The 16,491-nt window shown below is 38.1% G+C and overlaps 1 protein-coding gene across 5 annotated transcripts in view; it reads left to right on the forward strand.

Moving 5' to 3' along the window:
- ACSS3 (acyl-CoA synthetase short chain family member 3) overlaps positions 1-16,491 on the forward strand; it is a 92,108-nt gene that overhangs the window by 7,986 nt on the left and 67,631 nt on the right. For 3 of the 5 annotated variants that reach the window (XM_049791972.1, XM_049791973.1, XM_049791974.1), the window contains exons 3-5: positions 10,009-10,197; positions 15,291-15,425; positions 15,725-15,865. In XM_049791972.1, the coding sequence (XP_049647929.1) occupies positions 10,009-10,197; positions 15,291-15,425; positions 15,725-15,865 (465 nt within the window). Of the gene's footprint in view, positions 1-8,455; positions 8,499-10,008; positions 10,198-13,698; positions 13,745-15,290; positions 15,426-15,724; positions 15,866-16,491 lie in introns of those variants that run through there. The other 2 variants (XM_049791975.1, XM_049791976.1) reach the window with 2 other exon arrangements.

Below are 16,491 nucleotides of genomic sequence, written 5' to 3' on the forward strand. Positions count from 1 at the left end.
AGCAAAGTATTAGTCAAGTCACTTGACGATTGCTACAATGGACAGAAATTCAGTTCTGTAGAAATGAAGATGTGTACCTTGGCTATTGCTGCGCATAACTGAGCGTAAAACCAAATGAAATTTAACAGGGAGGAGCTCTAAAGCAAGCTGCGTCACCTGCCCCACTGCAGGCTGTAGTGCGGGTGCTGGTGGCCCTGCACTAGCTTTCTGTCTGGAAAGTCTGTGGATTTCGACCTCCCATCGGCTGAGGTAGCTTCCCCCCAGCTGGGGTCCTGAATACCCAGTTCTGGATCAGCCCATTCAGATGTACTCAGTGCCAGACCGCGGGTTGTTGCCACCATGGGTGTTTGCAGTCTGCCCTGTTCAAGGTCCTCCGCTCTCACTGCTGTCAGCTGGTGGTTTGCCCTCACCCCGCTCCTCTGTTTAGCTGGCTTTTTTTCTTCCAGTCATATGTAGTGGTTGCACTTAACACCGAGTACAAAGAAACGTTGGAGTCAGACTCATGTTCTTCCTTAATGTATTTCAATGTTCAAGATGCATTACAGCAAATGGAACACACTCACTCTACCTCAGATACGCGTGTAAGCGTCTGGAGTAATGTGAACCTATGGTTTGAAATGTGAAATAAGGTTCACAATACAGTAATTCAGTTTGTGAGGATTTTATTCCACTGTTGCAGGAAAAGAGAAGTCATACAGCTACAAAAAATGATAAACCCATACTGCACTCAACTTTTAAAGGAAAATATAGAAAACACTTACTCCTCAGCAGTTTTCTCTTGGTTTACCAAGTCCAAAAAAGAAGTTGGAAGTTACCATATAGTATGCTGGAGCTAGAACAACTAGCTTCGATGTTTTAAGAAATTAGAAGACTTTAAAAGGGCCCAGCTCCTTATCTAATTTTATTTATTATTTTATATATATATATATAATATATATAAAGTTATGCTTTTATATATACAATTTTGTGTCATATGCTTTTATATATACAGTTCTGTGTCATATGCCATATATAAATATATACATAATATACTTATATATGAAATTAATTTATACATATATATACATATAAAAATACATTCTTGTTTTATTTTAATGAAGTAATATAAGATTTTAATGTAAATTATCTTAAAGGACTCTCTGTAGAAATTTCCTCTGAAAAGCACTTGAAAAGTAGCCTTTGTTTTGCTTTTTAAGCTTGATGTTGGTATTAAGTCTCCTAAGTTTGTGTCTCTATTCTCTATAAGTGTATTAGATGTTTTAGGATATGGCAGATTTGTGCAGAATGAGAAAATTTTGCTAGTTGACGTACACATCCTTTCCTCCACATTTCCTCTTACAGCAGCATTACCAAACTGAATGGAAGAACTGGTTTAAGTTTTCTGGGAGTATATAGCAAAATTCATTCAGACATTCATTATAATCTTGCTGGTAGTTGACTCCTATCTAAATACCGTTTTTGAATTCTCTACAGTTTGCTCTTCTTCTTAATCAAAAGGGAATATAAGTGAAAGGCAGGATTTGGGGTTAATATCTTGTCTGTCAAAGCTTTCTAGTCCACTCTTGTGGACTAAATTTAACCTGGCTTACCTGGTAACTACTGGACACCTGATAACAAAGGTATTCACACAGAGATCTGCTGGAAGTGGGAGAGACGTGGGCTGCTATATTTTGTGTCATAGATCCTGTAGGTGCTAGGAGAGACTTAGAAAAGGCCTACCAAAACCCCTGTGGAGCATGGGTGATGACGTTTGGCTCACAGCCCTCAGTCACTGCTTGTCACTGTGCTCTCAGTCTGCTCAGCGTAAGCTAAAAGTACTCTATCTTGTCATTTTGAAATAGAATTTCAGTGCTCCAAATGTTTCATTTTAGATCAATGTGAGTGCAGATCAGACATACGACCAAAGTTGATGAACCTCTTTGCGGGCAAAGAAGCCTTTTGCCTTCTTTCCTGAGTTCCTTCCCCAATTTAAAATAGCCTGACAGTGTGAATCTGTGTTCAGACTGTTGTTTGGACTGTCCATATCCAATGAATATGTAGTAGTCTGGACAGTAAGCTGTTAGTGTAATGATGATGTCTTTTCAGAGAGACCACCTGTTCAAAATGTCTCTACAAGAGATCAGCACTTGAAGTGGTGGAATTCGTAATAAAAGTGGAGTTTATAGGTGGATTCACCAGAAGTTATGTAGGATAACTGTGGGTCACAGCGTGGGAAGAGGCAGAGTTTTGTTGCAGGTTGGATCATTTGTTCCAGGATCAAACTCGTGGTAAGGATGAAAAAAATGACATAGGTGCTTGGCTGGAGATAATAAGGCTCCTTAGGGAGGGTGGGATAGCTTGAGCTATGTACTCAGGAAGCCTGCTGTTTTCAAACTATCCCTACCTTTTTTACTTGTTTTACTGCTGTTCAGACCTATGAGCTACAGTGATGCTGCAATTTTGAAGTTAAGCACCACTAAACTATAAATAATTGAGAGAAATGATGGAAGCTTGTGGATATTTGGTGCCCAACCTGTGGGAAACTTTTTTTTTTTGGCAGAACTGGAACAGAAGGATTGTAGGACAATTACAGCAATTCTTTATTGATATAAATAATGGCAAGATCAGTTTGTGTTGATATTCTGTACAACTGTACTGTCTTCACACTTGGAAAGTCTTGAGAATTACAGTCAGTTAAAAGTGAAGTTGTACATAGTGCATACAGTTGCATTTTAAGTGTGTTAATTATATGTTGTTACAGATGAAATCTTCCAAATGCAGAGTGGAGAAATTTAGCAAATTTAAGACATAACAGTCTTCCGGAATGTACTGATTGGACTTTTTTCTTTACTGATGCCTGTTACAGGCCTTTAAATGGGGATTACAATGTTGGACTGAAGCCAGTGAAATGGGATGTAGGTGAAAGTTTTGAGTATGCCTTGGGAGATTCTTTAATTCCAGTAGTGAGGTGGCAGGAAAAGATAAGGGAGACAAAAATTCTGTTAGAAATACTACTGAGCCTTCGTAGTATTAGGGAAATATAAAGACACCCAGAAGAAATAAGGAGCAATGGCTTCTGTTCATTTAAAAACAAATTTTCTGATTGTATTGGAAAATACTACCATTTTCAAGTTAAGGCAAAGGTTGTTAGGTAAAATCCCTTTCTGTTTACATCATTGGGTGTATTGTCTAGAATACCTCACTTGCTAAAAAGAAATCTCAAGAATTTGAGAGTCATATTATTTGCAGTTGTTGACTCTTGACAGATCATGTGCACAAAAGCAGTATGATTTCTCTCTGTGATTCAATAACAATTCACAGTTAACATGTTGAATTCAGTGTCGTAATAAACAATTTCTGAGTGCAGTAACGTGACGGGATTAGTAAAACCAGCACCCCCCCAAGCCTGTGACAGCATTGAATGTCACAAAAACATGGATGAGAAAGAAGGGCTTCAGGTTATCAACAGTGGACTAGGATGTAATTTCTTCTGTAGGAAGGTTTTTTCCATAATTACCCACCTTAAAAGCATATTCTTCCAAAATAGCTGTATTAGCCATTGCCAGTTTGGATTTATATGTGTATCTGTCTTGCTCTGCTCTCCTGTACGTGACTGAGGAATCACCCAGATTGTTCTGTTTCTAGTAGTCTTTCTCATTCTTCACGCTTTACTCCATCTTCTTTCTTTGCCTTCTGCCTTGAAAAATGACCAGTTCCTTCTTAGCTAGAAATAGTGACTTTCATTTGTAGGTATTTTTTCTCACAGCTGATTTAGAATCAAAACTAGAATAGGGACAGAAAATCCTACTTAGACTGACAACCCAACATTTTATCCTCTTTGTCTGGTAAAGCAACATTATCTTCATACAACTATGTATTAGACTTCTTTAATGCTGGTTTTCCTTATCTTATTTAAATCTCAAATGGCATTCTTTAGTGCATGTCCTAGAAAGATTTAACTGTGATGTCACTGGGGTAGCTCTTAAAAATTATCAATATTAGTATTCTTTAAAGGATGAGACTAATCAGGAATTTACAAAGAGTGGTGTCTTGGGTTTTTCACATTCCACACAAAAGACTTCCAAGTGCACTGTGAAAGTCTGAAGAAGCAGCTGGAACTTGATCTCCCCAGACTGAAGGTAGTTGTACTGCAGCAGGTCAATGTCAGCAATGCCGACAGTAATGTATAATTTGGTGCAGCTTGGGCAGATGAGTGAAGCAAAACCATGCTAAATTAGCTGCTGAGGCTCTTGACATTTCCACTATACGTGGTTTGTGAGTTCTACTTTGGACTAGGTTTAGTTTCATGCTTTGAACCGAATGTCTCATCGCTCACTTCAAAGCTGTCTGAACATAGCTACACCACAAATCTTTGCTTCCTTGACTTGTGGATTCCTTTAGGAAGTGCCATGCTCACTCCTCATCTCTCTCACTGCTGCTTGAGTTCTCTCCCCACCCCAAGTGGATATCGCCCTTTTAGGGGAACATCGATGCTGTAGGAGTTGTGCAGAACACTTTGGGCCATCCTTCACAAGTACCAGAAATCCCTTCTGAGGCAAATGGTTGTCTGGAACCCATCTCTTCTGCGGAGTGAATGCCATGGCATCACTTCTGATGAAACATTAAATCCATGCCAAGCTGATAAGTATTATAGAATCCCCATCTCATCCTAGTCCCTCCTTGGAGACACACAGTCCACAGCCGAACTCCCAAACCAGGAAGGAAAATGGCCTTTCCCCAAAATCCCCAGCTTCCTCTCAATCCAAAGAACTTCTTGGCATCTGAAAGAAAGAAGGAGAAATTACTGAAACTAGCTGCAATCCCAGCAGCTGTCTGGCTGTATGAGAAAGGAATAGAAATCATCCTGATTTATATTTTTTCTTATTACTTGTGAAAGAGGGTACCAGCACAACTACCACCACAAGGTAGGTCCTTCATACACTGCATTTGAGACCGTGTGGCTGGGGTTTTGTGCAAAAGCCTAGGAGAGCTGTTATCAAGGCATGCCACTTCCATGACTTACGCGGTTTCCAGGACTGTGCCTGGCACACAGGCAGAGCTGGGATGGGGCACGAGGTCTCTGATGGAGCTTGTTGCTCCACAGAACTTCCCTCACAGCTCACGGCCCCCGGGGAGTCATCTCTCAAGGCATTAGCAGCTCTCACAGTCAATCCAGAGACTCACACTGCCTTTCCACAGCTCTGCCACCAGTGCCCTAATTCTACCAGAAACCTCCTAAGCACAGTCCCACGCTCAACACATGTACAGGAAAGGGTTATGCATGCTTACTCGTGTGGGCATCCGGACCCCTGATTTTGCAGTTCCCATTGCCTGCCGTGGCACAGAAGGGATGTTCCTGCATGTTGTCTTGTGGGGGTCCTCTGGGGGCTGCAGGCAGGTAGACATGTGCAGCACCATTGCCATGCTTTTCCCTTGACTGTGTCCCAGGACTACTGATCCTGGTACCAAGGGCATGGATGTTCGTGGATGTCCTTGGATGCCTGTGGATGAGCAGTGGGTCTTGGTGGAATGCTTTCCCCTCCCCTGACAATCTGTTCAAGATCTCTGCGGTAGGGGCACATGCACCATGCCACCTCTGAAGGATGGTCTTCATGTACTTGAAATGAATGCAGCACCACTTGTCGGTCCGCTGCCACTCTGAAGCAGGCTTGATGTTAGCAACAGGGTGGTGCATCTGCTGGAGAAGCTTTTGCAGCAGTAGTAAAAGGAGGAAACAATAATTAAGAAGAGTAACAGAAGAGTGAAGAGGCTGATCAAGGGGTGGGAGAGTAGGAAGGAGTACTTCCTTTAGTAGTCTTGGAAGAACAACACAGTGGAGAAGCTGAAGAGCATAAGGTGACTTGCTTCCTTTGGTTTAGAGGACTGTGTATGTGACGTGGCTCTTTTTACGCCATGAGATGCACTTCAGGATATTTCAGGAGCTCTTGGTATTTGAAGAATCCTTTTGTGTTTAGCTTGCATTGAAGGACTCGACATGGGTGAGACCCAGTCATTGTTCAACCCAGGAAGGTTTGAAATCCTTCTTTTGAGCATTTTGAGTGGAATTTCTGTTTTAGTATCTTCTAAGAAGAATTCTTTCGGCATGGACCAAAACTGCTTTTTGTACTAGGGACAGCTAGGTGGTTTACTTCAGAACTGCAGTACTTCTCCAAACCTGCACTGCTAACACAGATACAGGTTTTTTTTGGTGGCTGGATAAAAATAAAGCCATGGTCACTGGGGGCTTGCATTTGATAAAATGTAATTTAAGCCCAGATCTTTAAAGCTGAAAGCCTACTTGAGTTTCTTATTATATCACTTGGTCTGAAGGATTTTATTACTGAAGTATCAAATATATTAAAGTGATAGAGAAATCTTAAACCTGAAGAAAAGCGGAGAAACAGCATGCTGGTAGGAAAATAGCAACTGTAAAATCTTGAGTGATAAAGTACATTGTCTTAATGTAAACCATAAATGACAACACACTGTAACGAAGTGGAAGGTTTCATGGCTTTTAACAGTTTAATGAAATGTTACTACTTACTCTTCCCTCTGCCCCCCCCCCCCCCTTTTTTTTTTTTTAGAACGAGTGATTGCTTGGATGTTTCAGGGTTTCCACATCAGTCTTAAGGTCAATGTAAACCTGCTTTATGATGTTCCCTAGTCTTCCAAATAGTTGCAGCTAGAGACAGCATTTTGTTATGTAGCCCAAATGTTCCCCAGCTGTCAGAAGGATGAGGGGAAGGGCACAAGGAAGATCAGATACCTACATATTGTATTGGGTTATTGTCTCCAGTGGCATTAAACTCTCTAGGGTGGGGACATTAAGTGCAGACAGGTGATTACTGGGTTTGCATGGAAGACGTGGTTCCTGTCTACATCTATGCTGCTTTAAGTACAATTTACCTATGATAGGTTTCAATAAAAATGACTTAAGTACATGCAGATCTCTTCACTGTCTCCCTCTTACAACCAAGTACCCAGTTATATAGCTTGTATACAGGTACTGGGAATCTTCTATTACAAAATTACTAATGATGATCTTTAAGTGATGCCTTTTTTCTTTAGCAGGCAAACATTACCCTTTTCATCATCATTAATAATTATAAAATAATAACAATGAATAATAATACTCATCCATTGTGTATAACTCCTTGTTGCCTACTATCCATACTTACAATGACTATAAAATTACTCATTAAATATTGTTTTCAATGACTCTGGCCTTTTTGTCAACACTCTGCTTGAGAGTCTCATAAGCAGCAAAGATAAGGATTAGTTTTCTCAGTTCTTTGAGATAGGTGATATTAGCTCTGTGTTACAGTGAGTTTGCAGATTTTAATGTGTTCACAGTAGGAAGTATAGAAAAGTAATTTGCCTTTGGAAGTAGAGTTGTTATTCTTACTTACAATTACATTCACCAGTCCTATCTAGAAATGACTGTAAATGCCAGTAGTATGGCAATAAATTCTACTTGTGTATATGTCCAGGCCTTGTTGATTTTTGTGGGGTTTTGACAGCGTGTGTCAGTTTCATAGATGGGTATTAATAGGTCTAGAATTAAAAATATTTTCTTTTGATAATCAGTAACATTTAATATAAGAGGCCTGTTACAAATAAATCATATACATACCTTAGTTTGTGTGAGTTTTCAGCTTGGTATGGTGATGACTTTGCCTTATAAACATATTCACTCTTGTGTTTGAAAATAACAGCAGGGATTTATGAAATGTTTATAAAAAATGGAAGCTGTGCTGTTATCTTCTGATGCAAGCAATGGGTGCTTCGACCTTCTATGTTTCCATTTTCTTAAATCCTCAGGCAGAAGTGTAGAAATATGCAGTTTATTGTGGATGAGCTCTGTATTTAATGCAAACACAGGTCAGATACATCTGGAGCTTCTGGATGTTACTGTCTCAGGCTGCTGAAAATCTGAACATGTGTTCCCACTGAAGAGAAAAGCAGTGAGTAATGCTATATTATTGTCTTCAGTACATGTATCAGATAGGCTTCTAGGATTGGATGTAATTGCCCCAAATTTTGAATATGACGATAAAAGAAAGAGCCTAATGCCTACAAATCTCAGAAAGTAATAGTGGTACTGGAATTTGAAATATTAAACAGGAAAAAAGTAATTCTTTAAATAGAGAAAACTCAAATTTGATGAATAATATAAATGAAAGCAAAACATTTCAAATAAAATCTACCCTCCTGACTAGCTCATCCTTGAAAAAGAGCGTCCTTCCCACCTGTCCTGCTTGCACAATGTGTATTATTGGCCTAGGCTGCTCCCATTGCTTGCATTATTTGCTGAGTCACTGAAACATCTCCTACTGCTTCAGGAGCTTGGGTATTTTCTATCCTACAGGCAACACTCCCCTGCTGCTCTCAGGAGTTTGTCTCCCCTTTCCTTTCTCTCCAGTCTGATAGTACCTGAAGAAGAATCTTTCACGAGACTAAGTTTTACTTGAAACATTATCTATGTGATAAATGAATAAATAAGGAATAATGCAGTACAGGTAAGATGTAAGGAATTCATATATGAGTAGATTCATGTTACACTGATAGTGAAAGAAATTAGAGTGTTTAAACTTCTTATGTTTATTGTAGTATTTTCTCGTGAATGGCAACCTCTTAAAGAAGTTTTACTGCTGTAGGTAAGAAGAGTTCCCCTGTAAGACAGAGCAACTCCTTTGTTCTCAACTTAGATTTATGTCTTCAGATATCCCAAGCACTTCCTAGAGAATTTAACTTTTTAGTCTTATCACTAATGTAAAACTATTGCAAGCAGAACTCCTGTTCTGGTTACATCTGACTGGCATGTAAACAACCATGCTTATGCAGTGTTCCAGCTCACGACTTCCTGGGATGTTTCTACTTTCATCCTGTTCCCTAGCTTATTAGTCTACTTTGCTTCTTCTTAGTTTACAGTTTTTCTTGTTAACCTATTAACATATGTTTTGTGCACAGTTATGTGCAGTTTTACCTCTATTGCTTATATACCTCTACACACTGATGTCTAATTGAAAAATTTAAAGGCAGTGAGCAGGTTTAGATACTGAGTGTTACACAGCTATCAGCCTCTGGAACTTGAGAAACCTCTGACAGCTGACTTCATTCAGTCACTCTTGGGGAATTAGTAATTTGCTTTTCCTTCAGAAGATGCCACGTTTCCGTGCCGTAACAAGCAGGTTGGGACAAGTGCACAGTGCTTGTCACAGGCTCCCATGCTGACTCTAACAGAACTTACTATGTGGTAAATTGTCCGTCCTGATGTACTAATGAAATATTCAATACTAGTTTTGTGACAGAATACTATACACTGTTGAGGTAATAAATATTTTCTCATGGTGATACAGGTGGCTGACATTGCTGCTCATCTATCACATTTCTTGAGTTCCAGTCCTTTGCTGCCATGCATAGTCTGTCTTCAGGGTTCTGCGTACCAAAAATGAAAATCTGAAAAGGAGAGGAAAAATGACTTCTTAAATCTAAACATGTTTCTCTGAATTTGTATTTACATTTAGTTCAGGGTGTAAGATTTCTTATCTCAGATCCTGCAAAGCTTACAACACTGTAGTAGGGAAAATATTACTACATATTGATTTGTGTTTCAAACTTAGCTAGTTAGGACAGAATTTGCATTATGAAATGCCCTGTTTACATCCATTCTTAAAAACTAAACTTAAGAAATATAAGCAGTTATCTGGATAAAAGAATGGGATGTTAGAGTGTCATTTAAAAATTTGTAAAACATCGCTATTGATTTTGTTTGCTCTAATGTGTAAAATAATTAGTTTCAATCCATTCCCATTTTACAAAATAAAAATGTATTACAGTGGTTTTTTGCAAAAAGGAAATTGTCCTAAATTTATTGAACCTGGATTGCATCGTTCATCAACTTTCCATATCATACTGGCTCATCATCTTAATGTCCCACGTCTGTTGATGGTGTGAAAGTTATTTTTTATGGGGCAACAGCAGATCTGGAGAAACTTTTAATATGTTGGGAATGTTTTGTCAGTACAGGTCTCCAAGTTAGCTGATGTCATGGTCAGACATGGTGTGAAGAAAGGAGATCGTGTGGTCATCTACATGCCCATGATTCCACAGACAGTGTACTGCATGCTGGCTTGTGCAAGAATAGGAGCCATCCATAGCCTGATTTTTGGTGGATTTGCGTCTAAAGAGCTTTCTGTTCGCATTGATCATGCAAAGGTAATACGTATTTGGAACAACAAACACCATTGCATTAGTTACTTATGTAAGTGAAAGCCAAAAAACCCGCTTTTTTTTCCAGAGGGGGTAACAACATTTGTGTTTGTGTGGCATGCAGTCTCAACTTGTTTATAATACCTAACACTGCAATGTGAACAAAGTACTACATCTGTGCTGAGGTTGATATTTTTATAACAGACATTGAGATACAAATTTTGACCTCTTTTGAAAAAGCATGAGTTTAACACGCTGCTGTCTGTTTAGAGCATACTTTCTTCTCCCATTTGTCAATCTTTTTCTACAAAGCATCCCCTTAAAATTGGCTTTTCGCCCAGCATTTTCCTCAAGTCTATGAGGAAAATGCTGCCTACCCTAAATGGCTTCATTATTTTACTTGATGTTTAGACATATTAAGTAGTACATTTTTTTAGCTATAAATCTACTTCATCTAATTTCTACATGAATCAAGGCAGCTAGGGAACCAGTTGCCTTAAGTAAGTGACTCTGCAGAGAGCATAATTGATAGAGCTGAATGCTTTAAAGGCTTCCAAGTTCAGCACAAGTTGAGCTTGTTTATGAAGCATTATGTAAGTCTTTGTAAATGAAAATGCAAATAGTACTTTAATAATCTATTTAGTAGCTTACATGTGCATATTAGTAGCTTGCATGTGCATTACTTGCAAACCAGCTAACAATGTTTGTACTGGAAGTTTCTGTTCTTGTTTTCTACCAGTGAACAAGACGAGTCTTTGTCATCTTGATGAATCATCTAGATCATTTGGACCATCCACGGTGGCCATCTATCACTGAATTCCGTTGGTTAGACATATAAGCCAAAACACTATGCAGGGTAAAGCCCACAGGATTTGTGGAACTTTTACTTAGATTTTTATGTATGGAGGTGCTTTTCACATCACCAAGGCTTGAATTTTATGAATATCTGTAAATAGAAAGTTGAATGCATCCCCTCTCCTTGCCTTGATGTTTTAACAACGAAGTTAGTAAAATGGCTGAAATGGTTTGTTGGAATTGTGAAAAAAAACTGGGGGAGAGCTAACAACAGCTCCATAGTTTTCCCTGTCTTTCTTCCCACTCCCCCACTGTTTTAACAAGCTATAAAAATTAATTTTAACTCATAGAATTAGGGAAAAATGCTGTAGAAGAAAAAATGATAAACTTTTAAAATGAAGGTTACTACATACAAATCATCTAGCGCATTTACTTTTAGAGTATCTTGCAAATATTAACTAATTAATCCCAATGGATTTTCTCTGAGGAACAAAGGGAGACAGCACAGTAATCATAATCCTTGCTTCATGCATTAAAAAGAAAACAGAGGAAGTTTAAGTGATTTACCCAAGGTCACATAGCAAGTCTTTCAAAGGGTTAGCTATAGAATTACTAGCTGCAGGCCATGGATTAAATTCTAATTTATATTGCCTTTTTGTTTCTTTAAAAGGCACATCTAAATATTGTGGATGATTTTTGGTCCATCTGATGTGTAATGAAAGTGTACGTGGAGAGGCACATCCTCAATCTAAATTTCAAAACACGCCCCAATTTTGCAACACAGTAAAGCTTTCTTGATAAGTGAATTGCACGCTACTGAGATTATCTTTAAGATATGTATATAAGTAGCTGTGATAGGTGATATTCTGCTGAACTCAGAAGTTAATTGAAGCAGTCTCAAAAAACCCTAACCTTTCTTTTAGGCTTTTATGTGAAGTGGTTTAGATGCTGCAGTACAGGACCTAATGTTGCTGAGATTAATTAGAAGGAGTTAAAGGTGTGCAATGGAAAGCTGGCTGTGAGATGCTCTTGTGGAAGAAGGGTCGAACTTCATATTTTATTGGAATATTTAAGTGAGAGAAATAACAAACACTTTCTAGTGACTATGAAAAGGTACATATACTTTACCAGCTTACCTTAATTTATCTTGAATTTTAAGTAGGTCTGGGAATGCTGCAAAGTCCTGCAGCTGATAATTTCTACTCGTCAGGTATTAGCAGTTACAGACATTCTGCCGTGAATTGTGATGAAGTGATACAGGCGTGAGAACAGGCATTTCTTGTCATCTTTCCTTTCACCTGAATCTGGGAATATATAGTTTGCAATATTGAAACAGTAGATACTTTCATAGAATCATAGATTAGTTTGTGTTGGAAGGGATCTTTAAAGCCCATCTAGTCCAACCCCCGTGCAGTGACCAGGGTCATCTTCAATTAGATCAGGTTGCTCAGAGCCCCGTCCAGCCTGACCTTGAATGTTTCCATGGATGTGGCATCAACCACCTCTCTGGGCAACCTGTTCCAGTGTTTCACCACCTTCACTGTAAAAAAAATTTCTTCCTTATATCTAGTCTGAATCTACTCTGTTTTAGTTTAAAACCATTGCCCCTTGTCCTGTCACAACAGGACAAAATGTAGGAGACACCGAAGTTAACTCAAAACTGTTACTATCTTTCATTGAGGTTGGAAATACTGTATTCCTTACTTATTTACAGTTGACACATCTGGAAATTTTAGTAAGACCTCCTTGAAAAAAATGACCTAATCTTTTGTAATAGTTTATTCTGAATAAGATGTAGTTCCTGTGCACAGGTATGGCTATGAATGGTTACCCCTACTCATCATGAGACGATCAAACTTTTTGAGTGATTACGCTGCAAGCTCAGCTGCTGATACTTAAGATACACAATTGCCTTGCAATAGTTGCAGTCTGGTCTTTTCTTGCACTGTTTATTTTTGGAATATGTATTGTAGATTAGAAGGCACTATCTTGTGTTTTATTTTTAACTACTTCTGTGGTATGATTCAGGTCTCTTTCTTTAGAGCACTGTATAATATTGGCAGGATTTAATGTGCATGGCAGTCTGACATGGATCATCTCACCACAAAGCCAATGCAGTACCAGCAGGTGCAGCAGAGCTATATAATGACTGCATAGGCACTGGATTTCATTAAAATGCCTGTCACTCTTTTTAAGGAGGAGTGAGGCACAACAAAAGTGCAGTAAGTTTGAGCATAGACTTGTGATCAGATGTGCTGCTGGGGCATGAGGAGGAACAAGTGTTGTGTGTTGCGTAATGAGGGCCCAAGTGCTGGATCTCTCAGTAAACATCTTCGTGACACTCCTGACATTTTGTGCCCAAAGCTAGTTGATTTTCAGTTTGGGCTTTTTGCAGCTTTATTAGCTGGCCCAATGAAATGTATTTATAGCTTTTTCTAAACTTTGCCTTGAATGCTGTTAAGGACTGTAGAATTTGTAGGAGGAATCTTTACAACAGAGTAAAATTGTTGGTCTGGTACTATAGGGCCTTGCTTTATCTCATTTCTACTTCTTTGTTTGTTTTTTTTTTTTTTTTTCTACAGCTCACTATTGCTGACATTCCTTCTCCAGCAAACCTTTGAACTTTCCTCGTTTTTGTTCAAGCTAGTTATATTTCTACCTAATCTTATTGTGCAGGACTACATGGAGCAACAGAAGAGGTGGGAAGTGGGTGTATGGGAGCAGAGATGCAGGGGAAGTAATGTCAGTAGGCAAAGAGGTAAAACACTAGAAAACAGCAGTTAAAGCCAGTAATGGACCTTTGATTTGCACAGTGATCTTTGATGCTTCCAAGTAGCAACCCTCACTTGGGAAATATATCGCCTTAGCCAATTTAGTATTAGTTATTTTTAGACCTCGTTACTTCATACAAAACAGTTGATGAGCAGAGGTGGCACCATTTACAAATGACTGTAAACCTAGTGTTGACAACAGTCTTTCATCTTGGCAATTGAGTAGAACTGTGTTAATATCTTACATTAATTACGGTCTAATTTCAGGGTAGCCTCCAGATGAATTTTCAGTTTAACTGCATTGTATTGTATCATCTTTTATTAAAATCAGTGCATACCAAAAGAGAAAGAAGACAAATGCTGAAATGTTAAAGCTCATCTGAAATCTTTATTTTGAATACACACTAATTAGCGAACTTCCCTGAATGGCAGATTTGGACAGGAAACTTTATTATTGCACAAGAAAACAATTTAATCTGTGCTTTCTGTTCTGAGTTTAATGCAGCCTTAACTATGGCATTGTGGTTTGTGCCTCTTAATGAGATTTATGCTAATGCCTACAATTAGTAAACTAGCTTGATCAAACTGGGGGGCACAAGATAAATATAATTCTAAAACCCCAAAAGCAAGGAGATTGAAGACTTGTTCTTCTCCAATTAAAATGTGTTCTAACACATAGTTTCTTTGGTGGTACCTTTTATTTCCTGAAATACAAGAAATAAAAATACTGATCTTAGGACCTAAGTCAAAATAGCTTATATGCAGATTTCTTGATTTAGGAAATCTTAATAAAACCTGAGGTTAATTTAATGACAAAGATGCTAAATCCACATTTGGAAATAGAAATTATTCTAAAAAAACCCTTAACTGTGGAAAGCTGATTTTTAGTGATTTTGCATCCTGAATCCCGCAACCATCACTTGAAAGACTCTAGCTTTACTTCCCTCATGTGCCTCATGACTTTAGCTTATTCTCTTCCTGTGTTTCTAGTTTCCTGTCATCTCGTTTGCCTTCTTTTTCCTCTTTCTCCTGTTTTCCCTCCCATGCTATTAAATTGCAGGCTGAAAAAGAGCCAGCAAAGTGCTACAGCTATGTTTGAAATATGCCATTGGGTGCAGGCAGATAATTAGAAAGCAGGCTAAACAGGACAGATAATTGTTGACATCACTGTACCACTTTTCCTTAATGGAGGGGCTAAGGTGCAGATGGGTTTTTGTCTCTGTTCATTAATTTTTATGCAACTTACAAGAACTTAATACTGCTGATTCCTTACTCAAATTTGGTTGAAAATGGTGAAGAGTGTCAGAAGTTATTAGTGTGCTCCTGAACAAAAAACAGATGCATGGACAGCAAGATCACGCAAGCCTTATTTCCTTAGAAAACTGATCTAACCCCCTGTTTCTAATTATGTGAAGATAGATTTTTTACATTGAACATCATTAATCAAAGAATTTCACGGAAAACATGTTATTAGGTTACATATGTGAATATATTGCAAAGGTATATATTAACAATCTAACTTCTTTATTTTAGCCCAAACTTATTGTAACAGCAAGTTTTGGAGTAGAACCAAAAAGGAAAGTGGAATACATATCCCTCCTCGATGGAGCGCTGGCAAGGGCACAGAGCAAACCTGATAAAGTTCTCATTTACAAGCGACCTAATTTGGTGGGTGTACAGTTGTTGTGCCTTTATGTTAACTTTCAGATGTGTATGTAGTGCACATGCCTTTTCTCTTGTACAAGTAAAATTTTTAGTGTATCTGTTGTAGTTTGTTTTTGAATTTTACGGGAGAAGTTTGTAGTTGTAAGATTTAAATAGTAAATCAAACTAATGCAGCAGAGAGATTATTGTTCAGAAAGTTGAATAGTATTGTACAAAAAAATTGAATAGTACATGTTTTTTGACCCAATTCCATTTATTCCATCTGTTTTTCTTTTGACAATATTCTATTTTTCGATGGGCAGGGCCATGTTCCTCTTGCCCCAGGTCGCGATCTTGACTGGGAAGAAGAGCTTGCAAAAGCACAGTGTTATAAATGTGTCTCCGTTCCCTCAGACCATCCACTTTATATTCTGTATACATCTGGAACAACAGGCTTGCCCAAGGTAAAGGACTATCTGTAGTCTAAGTGTCTGTGACCAACCTATTTGCAGTTCCACTTGAGAAAATATTTAATTAACAAGGTTGAAATTGTTTGCCAGAGCTCAGTGCTATAAATGATAAGCATTGCTAGAAATGGTTTAATCTCATTTATTCACATTTCACTACTTTACAGTCAGTGTCTAGGAATAAATCATGTTTGTTTATTTAAATAGTAATAATCTAAAGATAAACTGCATTTACTTCTAAATGTTTGTACAGTATAAACTTTTGAGGACAGCAGAATGGCTTTTATCCATTAATATCTTCTGTGTTTTAACTGTTTCAGATAAGCATAGTATAGTCACTTAATGGCAAGATTACTTAATATATCACTTGTGTGATAGCGTTTATTGCTGAATAGTCTTTGCTTATTCATTATTTACATAGTAGCTCATCTTCCCATAGATAAGATGTAGTGAATGACATTACAGATTAAATTGGATTTAAGCGTGCTCTGAAGGCTTGTGTTACTGAACAGTTCTGAGAACATAATTCCCACGAAAATGAAAGTTTAGATTAAGTGAAAACTAACAGGGCGTTCTTTGAAAATGTTTGCTTTCAAATGTCAATTAGTCTTAATGATGTATTT

Source organism: Accipiter gentilis, chromosome 34 (assembly GCF_929443795.1).
Source record: "Accipiter gentilis chromosome 34, bAccGen1.1, whole genome shotgun sequence".
Classification (NCBI taxonomy): Eukaryota; Metazoa; Chordata; class Aves; order Accipitriformes; family Accipitridae; genus Astur; species Astur gentilis.